Source organism: Eurypyga helias, unplaced genomic scaffold, assembly GCF_000690775.1.
Source record: "Eurypyga helias isolate BGI_N326 unplaced genomic scaffold, ASM69077v1 scaffold15201, whole genome shotgun sequence".
Classification (NCBI taxonomy): Eukaryota; Metazoa; Chordata; class Aves; order Eurypygiformes; family Eurypygidae; genus Eurypyga; species Eurypyga helias.
In genome coordinates, this window is record NW_010232863.1 from 62,398 (window position 1) to 79,850 (window position 17,453).

Below are 17,453 nucleotides of genomic sequence, written 5' to 3' on the forward strand. Positions count from 1 at the left end.
CAAAGTTCAGAGTAAGTTCATTCCAACGGTGCATCTCTCTCCTTCGTTTTGTAATTCTCTGTTTGGAAACCGGGAAGCTATGGTATCATGTGCAGGTAGCACAGCAATAAACATGTTCTCATCACAATTTACACATAAAGCGTGAGTCCCTCGAGGTAACTCATCCCTCTCTTGACAGCTTTAATAAAGGATGATGGATTGTTTCTAAATGACAGTTTAGGAAGATCAAAAATTCCCCCCTGTATTGTTTTGAGCTCTGGTGTACAAGAGCTGTTTTGTGTTCTGTGAAAGTTGTTTTTGCCTGTAAGCATTGGGGCTCTGTTACTCCCCTTCACAGTGGTGAGAAATGCTTAGCTACCACAGGAATATATTCATCCTGCTGCATACTCATGACTTTCTGAAAAACTCTGCGGAAGAGTAAAGCCTGGTATGGGCAGAAGGTGGGGAAATACCAATAGCTGAATGTGATGCTGCCTTTGGGATGCTGCTCTGGGCAGTCTCCTCATATGGGTTTTGGGGAGGAGGAGAGATTGGATACTGATCCACCCAGAGTTGCCCCAGAGGGGTGATTGCCAGGAGGGGGGATCACCCGAACCCACCTGCACAGGCTTAGCTCACCAGCCAGCATATGCAGGGGGCTTGGGAAACCCAGGCCTCCAGGTATCTGGCAGTCACCTGCTCCCTCTTTCCCCCTCTCTGCCTTTTTCTTTTTAAAGACTACATGTGGCAGCAAATTAGTTCTGGAGGGCAGAGTCCTTCCTCTTGTTTCTTTTTGGCTTGAGATTTATTTCTCAGTGTGTGTGCTTCGTAGCTGCCCTTGGCAAAGTGGAGTTTGTTCAGCTGTCCATTCCCTAGCTAATCTGGTGTCTTAAAATAAAAACAAGCAAACGGATCTTTGGAGAAAGGTTGCCACGTGAAGACGTGCAGAGAGTCATATGGTTAAAACAGCGCTGCTCAAAATCATTCACGTGGTAGGAAACCAGATAAGGAAAAAAGGCCAAGTACCTGGTTGGGGCTCCATTTGATGGGACATCGAGTTGACAAAATGAAGCCCAGACAAGAGCCCGCTGTGTCCATGTAGCACCAAAATCATACCTCTTTCCTTGTGGAAGTAGTGGGTCTGAGTGCTGGAATATGGCGTAGTCCAGCTTTTGCTCCTGTACAAGAACAGCCAACCCTTGGAGCAAGCACTGTTGCAAAACACCGGAAAAAGACTTTTGGTATAGATTCTCTTCAAACCGCATAAACTCAAGAGGAAGTTCTCCACCCATGTGAAATGGGAAATTTTGAAATGGAAAACATGGAGTTAAATCAAGCCTAGAACTTGCCAGGGTTGCAGGATCCAGGGGATGGGAAGTTTGCAGCTCTCCTACCACTTTCCTGGTGGGAGTCAAAGGAGGACTGTCCCTGTAGATCTTTTCTGGACTTCTACTTCTTCACCCATAAAATTTTTATGGTAATGTTTTCTCCAGCCAAGGAGGTCTGGCTGGACATCAGCTGCTTCATGTGGGACAGGATGATGTAAAACTCATCTGTCCATCCTACTTCTTCCTAATATCCCAGGATGAAGCAATGTCTTTGCTCCCTGCTGTCCTGAAATCTCAGCAATACTGTTTTTGTTTGGCCTATCAGTGCCAGGGAGCAAATGCTCAAAGTCTTCTAAAAATTCCCAGGTACCCAGGACATAGCTGTGCATGAAAGAAAAAAATGGAATCTGAAGGGTTTTCCTACAGGAGAAGATGATAAAAAAATACTCTTCCATTACTTATTGGAAAAAGAAATAACTGAATTTTAAATTTGGGTTGAATTCTTGCTTTCCAGCTCCATAAGTGTTTGGTTTAGTGTGTGTGATGGTTGCCTTTGAATGCCTTTCAGTAAGCAGACCTCAGTCATAGCCCTAAATCTTCACAGCCTGTATTTTTCAAGATTTGTGATACACTGCTTTCTAGTGAGCAGGTACTTTGCTTCCTGTTGAAAATTAGTTATATTAGTATATCCTGTTATTTTGATTGCTGGTGTGTTTTATCAATGTGATATTCTTTCCCCTAGGCACAACAGGGATTTACCAGGGAGCCAATGGCCTGACAAATTCTGCAGGATTCAGTGCTGTGCATCAGGTACAGTTCAGCATTTACTATTGGCAACCTTGTCACTTACTCTGAAAACTTGAAAGATTGGTATATCACAGAGATTATTTACATATGTACGCATACAAGGAAGTTACTGCCATGTGTTTTCTGAGCACCATTTTGCTCTGCTCCTTTGGCCTGTCCATTTGCTGGATTTCTAGGTATCATTAATTTTAAGATACATGTATGGATACACAGGCTTGCACAGAGGGGGATGCAGGAGGGGGATGCCTTGCAGGAGGGGGATGCCCCCACAGTCTCTGCTGTGGTGCTTGTAGCAGTGCCAAGAGTTTCATCATTCCTCTGCCATCTTACAACTTTCAGATATGTTTTCCATCCTCTACAGAGCGGTCTGCTTCTGGGATCCTGTCATCTGCTGTCTTGGCACTGTGTAATAAATATGAACAATTTGAAAGAGATGTTGGCAGGCCCTGATGAATATTGAGCCATCTGAGCTGTCTGTGCGCTTCCTTCTTTGAGAATACACCTGTCTGTGGGCTTCATGCTTCAGATACCTTGATAAATGTGTGTGTATAAATAAACAGCATGCATATATACACAAGACACATGTTTTTCAGTGGCAAATGGCTCTTCATGATTGGACTAAACAAATGAGTATACTGTCCTGGAAAATGTGTTTTGATTGGCCAATAATTTCAATTCCTTGTTTGTAAGGTGATTGTTGACTTGTGTTTTTAATGACAACAGTGGAGAATTTCTTTATTACTACAGTTTTGGCTAAAAATGTGGTCAGTAAGTGCTGACAGAAGTGCATTTGGTTGAAGTATGGAGGCTACCTAAAAAGGGGAAAAAGAATTAGGCTGTCTTCATTATTTTGTGATATTCTTTAAGAGTAAACAATGAAATTCTTTCATTTCTTTTTCGGTTTAATTTGTATTATGACAACTTGAGTCTTTGTTCCTGAGAGCTCCCTGGTGACTGAGAGTTAATTAAATAGCTGTGTCACAGACAAAGATGTAAGCAGTTAAGGGGGAAAGTGCTGTTAGTCTTTCTGAAGACTATTTATTATTTAATTTTATTTAATACCAGAGACTAATTAGCATTTCTGAGGAAATAAAAACCTTTTGCTGAAAGAGAATCCCTAGAGCATGAAGACAGTTCTCTGTCTGAAAAAACAAATAGGTGGACAAGAGCAGGAGTTGCAATTAAGACAAAAAGAAACAAATAAAACCTTCTATGTTTTAATTGTACAGAGAAAAATTTTCTAATCTATTCCAGTGTCTTGCTTCTCACTTAAAAAAGAAAAAAAAAAAAGGAAATAATGGTATGAAGTTTGTTTAGGAGCCTTAAAATCAAAACAAAGCATGATACCTCAGGTCTCTGAGGTCACTTACACCTTGTATTTTCAGTTAGTTTTTCTGTAGGGAAGATCACTCAGGCATTTAGTTCTTGCTGATAGTTGGACATTCTCAACTGTGACCGTTTCTGCAAAACATTGTTACTTTTTTTCCCTTGATTTTTGTAACCTATTCTAACAGCTGATCAGAGGATGTTGCTGATCATGGGAAAATGCAGCCTGTTTTGCTCCTACCCTCACCCAGTTATTCATTCTGTTCTAATTCCTCAGGTATTTTGTTGTTTGCAGAGACTGTGTTCTATTATGGCCGCCTTATTGCTGAAATTGCTGAACTCTCTAATACAAAATGTGTCAGCACTAATAACTAAAATCCTGTAGAAAAAGCAGAATTCACCTGATTTCTGACCTCTTGTTGATGAGTTGATCCTAATAAAATAGGACTGTATTTGGGAGAAGCAGAAATGTGCTTTCGTAAGTGAATGAAACATGGTTCTTCAGTAAAATACTCCTGAGCCATGACTTGCTTCATGTGTAGATAACCTGGCTCATTTATAAGATAAAACCAGATACACAAAAGTTAGATGTTTCTTTTTTCCTCAAAGGAATATTCATCGTATCCAAGCTTTCCTCAAAGCCAGTACTCACAGTATTACAGCTCCTCCTACAACTCTCCATATGTGTCTGCGAACAGCATCAGCCCCTCAGCCATCCCAACCTCCACTTACTCTCTGCAGGAGTCTTCTCACAATATCACCAGTCAGAGCACAGAATCGCTGTCTGGTAGGTGCATGTCTTCTGTTTCCAGTTTGACAGTCATAGCCACCTGTAGACATAAAAAACTATAATCATGTTGTTAGAATGTTTTAAATACAGATTTTTGCAAGGATAAGTCAGATTTCCTAGCCAGTTCTGCCTACATGGTGCAACATCAGGTTTTGAGAAGAGGTATCCTGGGCTGCATCAGGAGTGTGGCCAGCAGGTCGAGGGAGGGGATTCTGCCCCTGTACTCTTCTCTGGTGAGCCCCCACCTGGAATGCTGCGTCCAGCTGTGGAGCCCTCAACATCAGAAGGATATCGACCGGTTGGAGTGAGTCCAGAGGAGGCCACAAAGATGCTCAGAGGGCTGGAGCCCCTCGGCTATGGGGACAGGCTGAGAGAGTTGGGCTTGTGCAGCCTGGAGAAGAGAAGGCTCCAGGGAGCCCTTATAGCACCTTCCAGTACCTGAAGGGGCTACAGGGAAGCTGGGGAAGACTTTTTACAAGGGCCTGTAGTGACAGGACAAGGGGTAACGGGTTTAAATTGAAAGCGGGGAGGCTTAGATTAGATGTCAGGAAGAAATTCTTCCCAGAGAGGGTGGGGAGGCACTGGAACAGGTTGCCCAGAGAAGCTGTGGATGCCCCATCCCTTGAAGTGTTCAAGGCCAGGCTGGATGAGGCTTGGAGCAACCTGGTCTAGTGGAAGGTGTCCCTGCCCATGGCAGGGGGGTTGGAACTGGATGGTCTTTAAGGTCCCTTCAAACCCAAACCGTTCTATGATTCTATGATTCAAGCTTTCTAAAACCATTCACATTTCATGAATATGCAAGGTTTATTCTACTAAAGGTAGTACAGGAAGGTAAAACAGTTACATATAAAACCCAGATCAGTACTGAGGGGCTAACGTGGGTTGCAATGAGTTCAAAACAAACAGTCGTGCCCTGAAAAGCCCCGGGGTTTCCTGACTGGTGACTTTCTAGCCCACATCTCTGTCAAGGTTTATGTCCACCTCTTACAACAACATGTAATATATGCATTCATCAATGAGTACATCAAGAGAATGTCCCTCTCAACAAAATCAACACAAACTGTCTAAGTTGAAAGTTCAAGATTAATTGCCCACAAAAAGGCTTCAAAATTTGTGTCCTTTCTTTGAGTACTTAATTTTTAAAGTCTCAAAGCTTAAATGGTTTATGAAATTACTGATTGATTATGATCCTCCAATGTTACTATTTGAGTACAATCTTCAGATATCACTCCCTACTAAAGTTTTCATTGGCATGCAATAACGTCTCTATGAAATGCCATGCAGTTTGTGGATGATGACAGTATACGCCCATTGTAGATCTGCTGACTTGCGACACAGATCTTAACATCTGTGGTTGCTCTGAAAGAAAAATAAACTAATATTGCTTTTTAAAAAGAAGTGATCACAGAGTGCTCTAAAAGCAGTCGGAGGATTTTCTGTTCCTTAGATCTTATCTCAGCCTTTTTTGAGAAGGGGTGATTTCAGAAAGGCTTGTTAGGCACAATCCAAGCTTCTCTGAAGGAGCAGATGGTTATTCTAGGAAGGTGGAGAGGCCACAGCTTAGCAAGGTGAAAAGAAAAATATGTTTGAACAGGATTTGTAATGTAAGGTAAGTGAAATCCGGACAGTTTTATGAAACGCGAGCCAATCAAAACAGATACTTTATGTGGGAAGTTCACCTTTGACTGTCCCTTCTCAGTTATTTCTAAAATACTATCCTCTGTGAAATGGAATATGGCCTAACAGGCTAGTTTTATATTTTTAAATAAAAGATGATGTTGAAAGTATATTTTTATTCATGATCAGTCATGAAATAAAAAAAAAAGACTTTTTTTCCAGAAGTTGATTTAGTCTTGGTTTCCTTTTCCATTGCCTTTCTAATTTCTCTCTTAAAAAGCAGGGGGTGTAAAATTCAAAAAGCAAGCTTTTTTCAATGAAAAAGGTGACTAGGTTTTTGAAATGACACGTCTGTTTTAAAATGTTATATATACAGTCTTTGTAACTTTTGAAATTGTAACAAATCTTAGGAGTTACATGTTATTTTTCTAACCATGTCAGTTTTCTAACAATGTCAATGTTATTCTTCTAACAGTTGACATGAAAAGAGTAAGATTTTCTGATGGTGTTTTCACAATGTTTCTGGTGCTCTCCTTTAAAAGGTTTCATTCTTTGATTATAATGATACAGTGCAAAATTTAAGTTTACAGTTGAATTTCTTGTTTCATAATAGGGGAATATTCAACAACAGCAGCAAAAGATGTAGAAACAGACAGACATCACAGAGGGTCGGATGGCAAGGTACGAGCCCGGTCAAAAAGAAGCAACGACCCTTCCCCTACTGCTGACAGTGAGATTGAGGTAATTCATTTATATTCCCTTAGCAAATCCAGCAAAGACAAACACTTGCATCTATTAGCAAATCCCACCATGAGGCTAGTGAGCTGTAACAGCCAGAATGAAATCAGTGATATAACTGGAGCCCACAGACAAGAGGAGTCAAAATAATTGCTCAATTTCTATATTATCAGCATCTCAAACTATTCTTCATATGTGTATTTTTTCTTCCTTTGGCCTTTTTATAAGTCTGTTGTTTTGTTACCCTGACTTGACATGCAATAGGGAATTTCTGTGTTTGTTAGGAAAGCAGACTCTCAGGATGACCAGCACACACGCAGTTCCAAAATAACTGATGTTTCATTTTGTCTGCTTTCACAAAGCATCTACAGTCAGTGCTCCAAATGGGTTTGAGATCTTACAAAGCTCTAGTCTGACAGGACATATTTCCTGACTGAACAAATTCTTGCAATTGCTTAATATGTAACTGTATTTCTTTTTTCCGCTCCGTCTGTCATCACAGCGTGTGTTTGTGTGGGATTTGGATGAGACGATAATTATTTTTCACTCCTTACTCACGGGAACCTTTGCATCCAGATACGGGAAGGTAAAATTTAATTTTTTTAGCATTACTGCTTGTCCAGCCAAATTGCATCGGGAACTGTGGGGGCAGCTAATGAGACAGCTTTTCAAACAGATGCTGCTGATTTTATTCAGACACATTTGTGTAACTGTGTCCTGTGGTATTTCCTCCTAACATGTGAAAATTTAATTTACCTCTCTTTCTTGTTGCAAGTAGCCCCTTGTTTTTCTAAAGCTTGAATTGTTCAGCTGCTGCTAGATAGGATATGGGGATGTATTTTCAGTGTCTGTCTCCTGAAGAAAGAGCCTATCAAGCAGCCAGACAGCATTAACTCTAGTCTGAATGAGCTAACACATTTTCTGTTAGACCAGTGTTTTCTTAGGAATCTCAGACAACTTTTTAAGAGAGGTTTTGTGTTGTCTAGGTTGCCATGAAGAACACTGGGTCTTCATCCCGTATGGCTACTGAAGCACATGTTTTTTAGGGGGTGTAGGAACCGCATCTTTAGCTATGCATAGTTTAGATACTCCATTTGAAATGCAGGCCATAACTTTTTCCTTGGTAACTCTCTCTGTGGCTGAGCAGACTGAACTTGGCTGCTAGGGAGAAAACACTGGCTCTTGGGTTTAGTACCATGTGCTTTGATTTCTTCCTAAGGCAGATTTTTATGATAAACACTTAAGTCACTTTGAATTACAGAATGTCAAACACTTTTAAATGTGTAGGAAAAAAGACAATATCATTGCCTAATTAAAGGTGGATGACCTAGTTGGCAGCTGTTTCCACACATGGCTTTGAACAGTCAGCTTCATAAGGAGACTGGAAAATAACCTGCTTCTCTCTAGAAAGCAAAAATATGATTTGACATCATTTCATGGCTTTACCAGCTGTACTTGTTTTACGATGGTTATAACAAGCTGAATGTGTAATTAGTAAGATAGATTTATTGTTCGCCGTTAGATGTGCACAGTTGTAAAGGATATAAAATGGTGTTTGTGGTGTGGAAGTCTACTGCAGCACTTGGAATGCTGCTAACACTTCTAACAGCACCCTCTGAAAACCGAGCACATGTTTCCAAGCAGGGATTTATTCGGACCCATGTTGTACAAGGTAATTGGAGCGGTTACTTTTCCCAGGGAACATAATGAACGAGGCAGCCTGAGGTATACATGTGCAAGCTCAAACCTACTGCCTACAAAAAATAGAAAGAATTAGACAGGATCAGGAAACATAAACTTAGGCTGCATAGATCCCCTATGTGGTAGGGGCTGCAGCATGCATGTGGAGAATTCCCTTAATGGGCTGACTTTGTCCTAGCATAAGACCTCTGAAGCAGATGCCTTCATCTGCTGTCTCCTACATAAGTTTGAAGGGTGTAGGGTTGGGATCTGCTGTGTGTGGGCAGATGGGGATGGACCAAGGGGTGTGATGGACCTGTGGTAGTGAGAAGCCCTGCCACTGTAGAACCTGTGAGTTCTTGGTGATGGGCTGCCGTAAAGGCAGAAGCTGCCGTTTCTAGAGCAGCTCCTGTGGGGTTGAAGTGGGGTCAGGGAGTGGAGCCAGAAAGGGTTTTTCAGAAGAACTCACCAGTGCCCAAGCTGATCCCCTTGGCCATGAGAGCAGAGTTAGGCCAAGACAGGGCACTCGTGAGCAGCAGCCTACAAAAGGGACTAGGAAGAGAGGAAAACAGGAAAACAGAAACTCAGGCGATTGTCTGCTTTGGAGGGCCTTTACATTTATTTTTGTCATGTACTTTTAAAAAATGACAAAAAAGGTGAACAACAAACTTCTTTTGGCTGTTACCTTTATACAAATGTAAAAAACTATACAGACAGGATTATTTTTTGAATGAATGTCACCTTTTCTGTTAAGTTATAAGCAGCTCTTTCTCTAGAAGGATTTTTTCATAGTTCTTCATTTGTTTCATCAGTATTAAATTCCTCAGGGCTTTCCTATAAGGGAAATGGTTGTGTTATAAAAGTATTACACGCTAATGGCTTGATCCGAAGATCAAGCATTAGAGATGCACATGCTTTGAATTAAATCTCACACATGGAAGTCTTGGTTTTGTACATCTTCCTCCAGAAAAAGTGTGAGTTTATATGATCATCACCATTCTCCTGACCAACCTTAAAGTCCCAGTATCATCCTGTCTGTTGCACTGGTAGCACTGCTGTTCAGCCTATCAAAGAATTAGCCTATAAAGTTGTTCAAGATGAAGAATAACACCTCTTTCTGGGTGATTTTTCTGGGAAGAGGGGAGGAGGAGTATCAGCCTTCAGGAGATTTGGGTCTAAACTCCTGTATTCTTTAGCTACAGAATCTGAAATGGTTCTGTGTGTTATCGCTTCCTTGGTGATGGCAGCAATAGGGAGCTGTCCAAAAAAATCTGATTTGGGGTAAAAAAAAAAAGGAATAATTCAGTAAAAGGATTATCAATTGTCATATTATTAATCATTAATGTTCAATGTATGTTTTCTGAATATGATTTCATGTGAAAATTCTCATTGTTTGGTTTCTGAGGGAAGCCTCCCTGGTCCTGCACATAGATGTAGGCTCCTCAGAGCATGAACAGTTCATCTCAGGGGTTTAGAAAATAATTAGCTCAGCAGCATTAATAGCAGTTAAAACACAAAATTTACTCAAGCTCGAAGCTTGAATGAATGGCCCAGCCTAGGTTGCTCCTTTTTTTTGCCCCCTCTGCCCACATGCTTTGCTCTATCCCATGGATTACAGAGTCATCAGACATTTGGTCTTAATGTCTTTCCCATACGGTCACTGCAGTATAACCTTTATAGTGGCAGTCAGAGTGGCCTGCAAATTCCCATCTCCTTTTGCTTCCTTGCCCATGGCTGACTGGATGCATACCTGCACAAACACAGGGAGTCACGGTCTAAGTGATCAGGCAGCAAAGCTCTCAAACCCCAGGAAATCTCTCCACCCTTCTGTTTCTCAGCAGGAGGCCCTCTGACAAAGAAAAGGAAAAAAGAAAGTTCCAGAGCCAGTTAGCCCTGGTTATTATGTTCAGGAGGGTTTAGAAACCTGTTCTGCAGGCTTCTGATCACTGTATGGGTGCAGAATATTTACCATGTGCCTAGAGACCACAGCAGATGTAGACCATCATTACAGCTTAATATACTGTCTACCCAGCCCTTTCAATCCCTTCAGGCATGTCTAATAGAGCTCCTGTGCAGCAGGAAGATGGCTGCAGTCTTTGCTGTGTCTGCAGAGGTCTGCCCGCCGAGTCACCGACTAAACGTGATGGGGACAATGGGTCAGAATCCCTGACAGCGCTGCTGGGGTTTCACCAGCTGGGTAGAAGTCACGGGGCTTTGGCCGTTTGTTTGAAGCAGCTCGGTACAGTACAGAGAGACACTTTTGGTGGTATTGATTCAGACACAATAAAAATAGGTTGCATGTGCTACCATGCCAAAAAAAATCATGACTCTATTCCCCTTTTCCTAGCTGAGATACTTGCAAGATTGTTCTATAATCTGTGTTGTCAAAGCATTAAAATAAAATTTCTGCGTATCTTTCAGTCTGAGAAATTTAGGTATTCTATTGCGGATTCATTCTCATGCTTTTCAAAGAACTAGTAGCAAGAAAAAAGGGGACATTGAGTGTAGTTTTCCCTAGCTGAGGGGTATACGTGAAGCTAATGCCTTTTTATTTTGTACTGTTCACAGATGTGTAGTCCTGTACTGTGTGGGTACACTCCCTGGGATTTTAGTGTTAAAATGAATTGTGAGTAAAGTAAAATCTGGGGTTAAAATTTGTCTTTACATGCAAGTTACTCCGAAATCCTGGAACCAAATGGAAAGGATTTTATTTTAGCACTGACTTAAAGAACTGAATAGACAGGATAGTCTAAATTCTTGAATTGTGTCAGATCTTCATCAGTACTTTGACAACAGCTGCTGATACCTGGGAGTTACAATCTATAAAGTTCCCAGTAAGATGCATTGCAATTTCTGAGATTGTTCAGCATCTTGAATTGGCTTGAATTAAGGAAAACATACTGCAAAAAATAATAAAGCACATTATTTCCCAGTTTTAAAACAGAGTCATGCAAAGTCATGTTCTAGATTTTAGTTAACCTCAACTGAAGGGTGTTTAGATTGTCTGTACTACACTGCGTCCCTGTGAGCCCCTGTGGGGTCACTTTGCCTGGAGTGGCCACGCTGGCTGCTTTCAGTGGGGCTTTGCACTTTGCCTTGTAGTTCCTTTGTTGACGTAGAGGCTTTTTTCCTATGATAGCCATTTTTTTTGTTGCTTTTGCATTTCAGAAGTGGCAACATGAGATTTATCCAAGGTGTAAACAGACAGGTACCAGTGAGACAGAGACAGGGCGTGCACTCAAGTTTCCACTCATGAGGGACTTGCAGTGGCACAAGTATCCGAAGGACTAGGGGAGGGTCCTCCAACGATAGCAGGGCCTCAAGACCTTTTGGACAGAGTACCTAAAGTTGCTGCTTGGCCCAGTTGAGGGCAGGACTTAACGTGATTTTCTAGCATTTCAAGTAAATGTCATAGCTGCTGTATGTTGGCTGTCGGTAAACTGGACTGTCCTGTCCTCACCAGAAATGATGTGGATCTAAGAGACCTTATTCCACAAAACTTTCACTGGCAGTTACAAGTTCTTACAAAAAGTTTTTCTTTAAGTAAATTATAATTTCCAATTAAAAAAAGAAAAAGTCATTGAAAAGTTCCTGCTTGGCTCTAGTCAAGATCCTTGTAAAACCCTAAGGCTGCCTTTTTTTTTGGTGGGGGTTTTTTTCATGCTTTCACTGAATACTTCAAGTAGTTTGTGCTTTTCCCTGTTTTGTTCTCTCGCAGGGCCCTGAAGCCAGGACCTGATTGAGACACCATAGGGATTTAATCAAATCTGATGGTGATTCATGCCTCTAATGGCCGAATCTGTCCTTTACTACTTTACAAACTGAGAAGGAATAAAACCCCATTTTATTGCTCGGCTGTTAAAAACTATTTGTAGAAGTTGCTAAGGTTCAAATCAAAAGCGCCCTCCCTTGAGAACTATTAGTTAATTCTAAGTGCCATGGCATCGCTTTTTTTCTTCTTCCCTCGCTTGAGATGTGGCCTTATATCACTACTGCTGTTCAAACATCTGAGAGTTTTCCATTCCTTTGACAAACATGAGCCAAAGTGCTTAAGGACATCTGTTTATTTTATTTCTTTAATGAGAAAACCTTCCAATTTCTTACTGGCTCAGCTGTGTTTATTTACATTTTGTTAGTCATATGTGTGGGGCACTTTGGGACGTTAAAAACCTGCAGAGGCCTATGCTGAGGGCTGCTAGCAGGCATCCTGGACAGAAAGGCAGAATAAGCCCTTCCTAAGGAAAACACAGTCCTTGGAACTCCATAAAATAGATTTTCAAAACAAATAGAGCCTAATTCACTCGGTAGATCATGGATTAAGTCAAGATGAATACAATTTGGAAAGGATTTTCTGAGGAAGTTGGAGATTTTTTTACCCACTGGAGGCTAAACCTTGTATTTAATGCCTTTTTAAGTTAAATTAAAAAAGCATTCAATCACTGCAGGTAATAAAAAAGTCTGTTACTTTAGACATGCTGCTATATCAATTATTAGTTCATTACTGGAGAGAAGGGAGTAAATAATTCCAGCCATTTGATTATTTCAAATGCGTATTTCGGGAGCAAACATCTGTGTTTATCATCTGTACTGGCTGATGAGAAGCAGCAGCAGCAACAGCATAGATGGTGGGCACGGGAGATGCTCTGAGCTCCTGTAGATGTAACCTCCTGTACTAGAGCTTAGGTGAGCAGAGGGTTTTCTAAGCAAAACTGCACGTGGCATTTGGAAGTATTAAAGGATTATTTTTGAAATAAATTATATAGCAGAAACAATGCTGGGTTGTCAAACAAGCATGAGTAAAGGGAGCCTGCTTTCCAATATCGCTGAATAGCGACTCAATTTTAAGTGGAAAAAAGTTTAAAAAAAACAAGGGGATGTAAGTTGGGTAGGAAGTTGAATCTGCAAAATAGGCAGTTGTGCTGAGCATTACACACCGTGATGTGTTTCCATCCAGCTTCCCAGGAGTTTTGTATTTTTCACAGAACTGTTGAGGGCTTACATCCAGAAATACAGTGATTTTCCTGTGATGAGGGGAAGGGAATGAAGACATATTTGGTTTAACTTCCACTCCTCCTTTTGACATTTATGCCCTGTATGGTAAAAAGAAATTATTTGTAGATTTTTGGTCATGAACCTTTTGTATTACTAACTAAAAATTATTTCCATTTGTTCTCAAGCATCATGGCCCAACTTTTAACCTGTGTTTAAGTACAGTATTCCCACAGGACTGTAATCCATTTCAGAACTCATGGGTTCAGACACATGATAAATTAGTGTAGTCATTACTACTGTCCCTAAGCATAGCTCATTCAGAGAGGGAGGAGAGCCTTTTCAAACTCTGTGTGCTCTTGAATGTGAGGATTTAGTGACTTACATGCCCATTTCCAAGATGTAGTCCCAAACCATTTCTGAACAGATACATGCCAGTAAAAAGAGACTCCTTCAGTAAATAATAAAGAATACTTTGGAAGTACCTCCAAAGTCACAGTAAGAGTGGATATGAAAAAGTATGTGCTAGACAGGGATTAAATTGTATTTGTTCCCCATCTAGCACAGACTTTTCACAAGGTCACCCTGTAAAAACTGTAGATACGATACTGTCATATCTACCGGTTGGAGTGAGTCCAGAGGAGGCCACGAAGATGCTCAGAGGGCTGGAGCACCTCTGCTATGATGAAAGGCTGAGAGAGTTGGGCTTGTTCAGCCTGGAGAAGAGAAGGCTCCGGGGAGACCTTATTGCACCTTCCAGTACCTGAAGGGGCTACAAGGGAGCTGGGGGGGACTTTGTACAAGGGTCTGTAGTGACAGGACAGGGGGTAACGGGTTTAAATTGAAAGTGGGGAGGTTTAGATTAGATATCAGGAAGAAATTCTTCCCAGAGAGGGTGGTGAGACACTGGAACAGGTTGCCCAGGGAAGCTGTGGATGCCTCATCCCTGGAAGTGTCCAAGGCCAGGCTGGATGAGGCTTGGAGCAACCTGGTCTAGTGGAAGGTGTCCCTGCCCATGGCAGGGGGGTTGGAACTGGATGATCTTTAAGGTCCCTTCCAACCCAAACCATTCTATGATTCTATTTATTTAAATTTGGTAGATTGTCTAATAAACCTGACTATATCAATGTTGAGGTAAAACAATATGTCTTCATTTGGGGGGAAGAACGTTTAGAGCCTGAAAAGCTGGGTGATTCTATTTGAAAAAGGACGATCCTTTTTTTAAGAAGTTTGAAGTGTGGTCACTTACATAAGTCACTTCTTCTGAAAATGGGTTTCAGCTCCTGAGCTACTTTGGTTACTTAAAACAACTTTTCTCACAAATACCCACTCTCTCACTTGAAAAGTCCTGAGAAGTCAGGTCTAGCTGTAGCCTGCATGTATTAAAAAAATAAAATTGCTTAAGTGTAGTACAGAGCTAAATGGGTTCTCTTTGTCAAAAAGACAGGGACTTATTTGAACTAGAACTGCTGCACATGGTTAATTTCCCATTCTTATGGTAAAGCCTTGTTCATGTCTCAAATTCTGATCAAGGTATAAAATGTTACAACCAAAGAATTAATATTCTTTCAGACTCCTTTTGTTCAAACATGTGGCACAGGGATTTGTATCTTTACTTTTTTTTTATTATTATTATTTCTATACTACAACCAAGCTGGTCCATTTTCCAGGAGTTTCCAAGTAATTAAACCCAATTAAAACTATTAAATTTTTTCTTTTGGTGACAACTTCATTATTAACAGCTAACCACAAGAAGAAGATTTAACTTAGAAAGCCCTTGATTGTATACTAATCCGTCTCTCACCTCTGGCTGACACCTGTGGCAGATAAACCCTATAGAATAGGAGTCTGATGAATACTCTTAATTAATACTTTCTTCCTTGTAGAAAAGTAATGATTTGCTCACGGCATAAACAGGTATTTGGCAGGGATTTAGAGAGACTGATTAGTTTTAAATACTAGGGCTTTATTTTGGTTTTTCTTAAAGCGGGGCGGGGGAGGCAGGGTCGGAATCCACGATCCACACTCAGAATGACTTTGTCAGAATGATTTTGAATGTCGGCTTAATTGGCACATTGCTAAATAGAAGCAGAGTCAGACAACAAGCTGATTTGTTATCCGTCTCAAAGGAGCCAGCTTTGGCCCTTTGGTAATGGCCTGCAAGTCTGAACAGGGTACCCGCAAGGCAGAAGCTTGAAATGGGCTTTGGAGCCAGGATTGGAGGCAAGAGTGACTTGCACTTGAGAGATTGCCAGAGATAAGCCTGCTTCTCTCTTCCTTTCAAAATTACAGTCTACAAGAGGGGAGCACGGGCTGTGGACATCCAGCCAACTGGATTAGTAGTAGCTGCAGGTGTTAACAAATACATGTCTTTTTAATGTATACTCTAGGGCAAGTATAAGCAGTTTATGAAAAGTCAATCTCAGTGTTTTAAGAGAGCAGCGGTAAGAAGGTTTTAATACAGAGCCGTTTGGGAGGGTGCTGACGGGGCAGCTTGAAGTGTGGCTGCAATGCTCATGGGCTTTTGTTTCGGTAATGCCAGTACCTTTCGTAGTGAAGACCCGCAGTGCAGGCTTCTGTGTAGGTTAGCTCCCGAAAAAGGGTCTGGCTGCGACATACAGCTACTTGTACACGAATTTGGAAGCTTAAAGCTAACTTGGGCATGCCTACAAATGCTGCATTCCCTTTGCTTTGTGAAAATACACACTGGTCAGAGTTCCACATGGAGTGAGCAGACCGAACTTCCCACTTTGGCCCACTGCTGTGATAGGGAAATACTTGTTTGTTGCTCACCTCCATTTTTTGTGGAGGTCATCTTTAAGCGAGGCCAGACTGTAGGATGTTCCACAAGCTCCTTTTAGCCATCTTCTGTCATCCTGTGACTCAAAATGAGGGGACAAAATGAAAACAAACAAATTAATTTTAGGCAAGGTGTTATTAGCTGGTAGGACATAACTGAACTCAAATTGTAAATTTAACATCCCGTTTAGTTCAAATGTACATAACTAGGTCAAGGATTAGGAGCAGTGCATGCAACTAGCCAACATAAAAGCAACATTCAGAGCCAGTGTGTCAGCTCATGCTATTGGGGTGTGAAAGAAAACATTCCCCTTGGTGAATGGACACTTTTGTCTTCCTCTGCAGCATGTTCCACAGGCTTCTGTTGCACGTGTTTTTCTCTAGTAGGACTATCTGCTGAGCAGGCAGCAAAATTATGCCAAAACAAGCAGATATGGAGCTGGGAGTTGGCAGTTCCTCATTTATAGTGGAAATTATGTTGCTCACAAGGTGTGGCCCTTGCCAGCGGTAGGCAATAGCCCATCAGGCCTTGCCTGAAAGTCACAGCTCTGACAGAAGCGGCAAAGAGACATGTCCAAGGATGGTCTTTAGGGCAAACATTTGTGATCCAGAATGTTAAAAAAGGGCTTATCTTACTCTTTGTATGTTTTGATCCTGTATTGTTGATGAAGGAGTGGTGGGGAATAGGGGCTTCTTACCTCTCAGTTCCCTGAAGATGTGCACTGAGCAGAAATAGGCAGCTGTGAAACTACTGCTCCTGTTGGTTAAAAGCGGGAGTGAAGGGTCTATTGAGGAGAGGGAATATCTTTGAGAACAAACACTTCAAAATGACCACTGCTGCCCTTGTGCTTATTGCCCCCAGCCCATGAAGCAGCCCATTCAAGCGGTGTGGTGGAGGGTCAGGAGGGCCCGGGCTGTCATGGCCGAGCACCAGAGGGAAGTACCAAAAGTAGTTTGTGGGACTGTTTAATTTCAGCCTTGAAGGAAGCTCCAACAGTGGTGCGTGGCAGAGGTGAGGCATATAGGGATACAGGTTTTATTTACAAAAGGAGTTTATTGCCTGTTTTCTATCCCTGCCTCTCATTGTCCTTGTTTGTGAAAGCATGACTCGTAGATTAGCAGAGGGGGTAGGACCTCGCTCTTCTAATGTTACTAAACAATCACTCAGGGTTGAGTTTTTAGATTAATCTGTTTTCACTGTAAAAAGTGGTTCCTGGAGGAGATTTGATTTCAAGTTGTCTGTGGTCTATTCTTCCTTGGGCTTCATATGCATCAGAAAACATCAGCTACGTCTGTTACCCAGGAAGCTTGTTCCCAGGGCTCCAGGGTGCACTTTTGCTATGGAAGGGTGTGCTATCATCATCAGTATGAATGTGGCAACTATCACCTTGCCCTGCTGA

General features: G+C 41.5%; 1 protein-coding gene across 1 annotated transcript in view; it reads left to right on the plus strand.

Annotated features, from left to right (window-relative positions):
- Nucleotides 1-17,453, plus strand: part of EYA2 (EYA transcriptional coactivator and phosphatase 2) — a 55,694-nt gene that overhangs the window by 20,751 nt on the left and 17,490 nt on the right. The window contains exons 5-8 of the mRNA XM_010161541.1: nucleotides 2,050-2,117; nucleotides 4,050-4,227; nucleotides 6,461-6,588; nucleotides 7,088-7,171. Of these exons, the coding sequence (XP_010159843.1) occupies nucleotides 2,050-2,117; nucleotides 4,050-4,227; nucleotides 6,461-6,588; nucleotides 7,088-7,171 (458 nt within the window). The remainder of the gene's footprint in view (nucleotides 1-2,049; nucleotides 2,118-4,049; nucleotides 4,228-6,460; nucleotides 6,589-7,087; nucleotides 7,172-17,453) is intronic.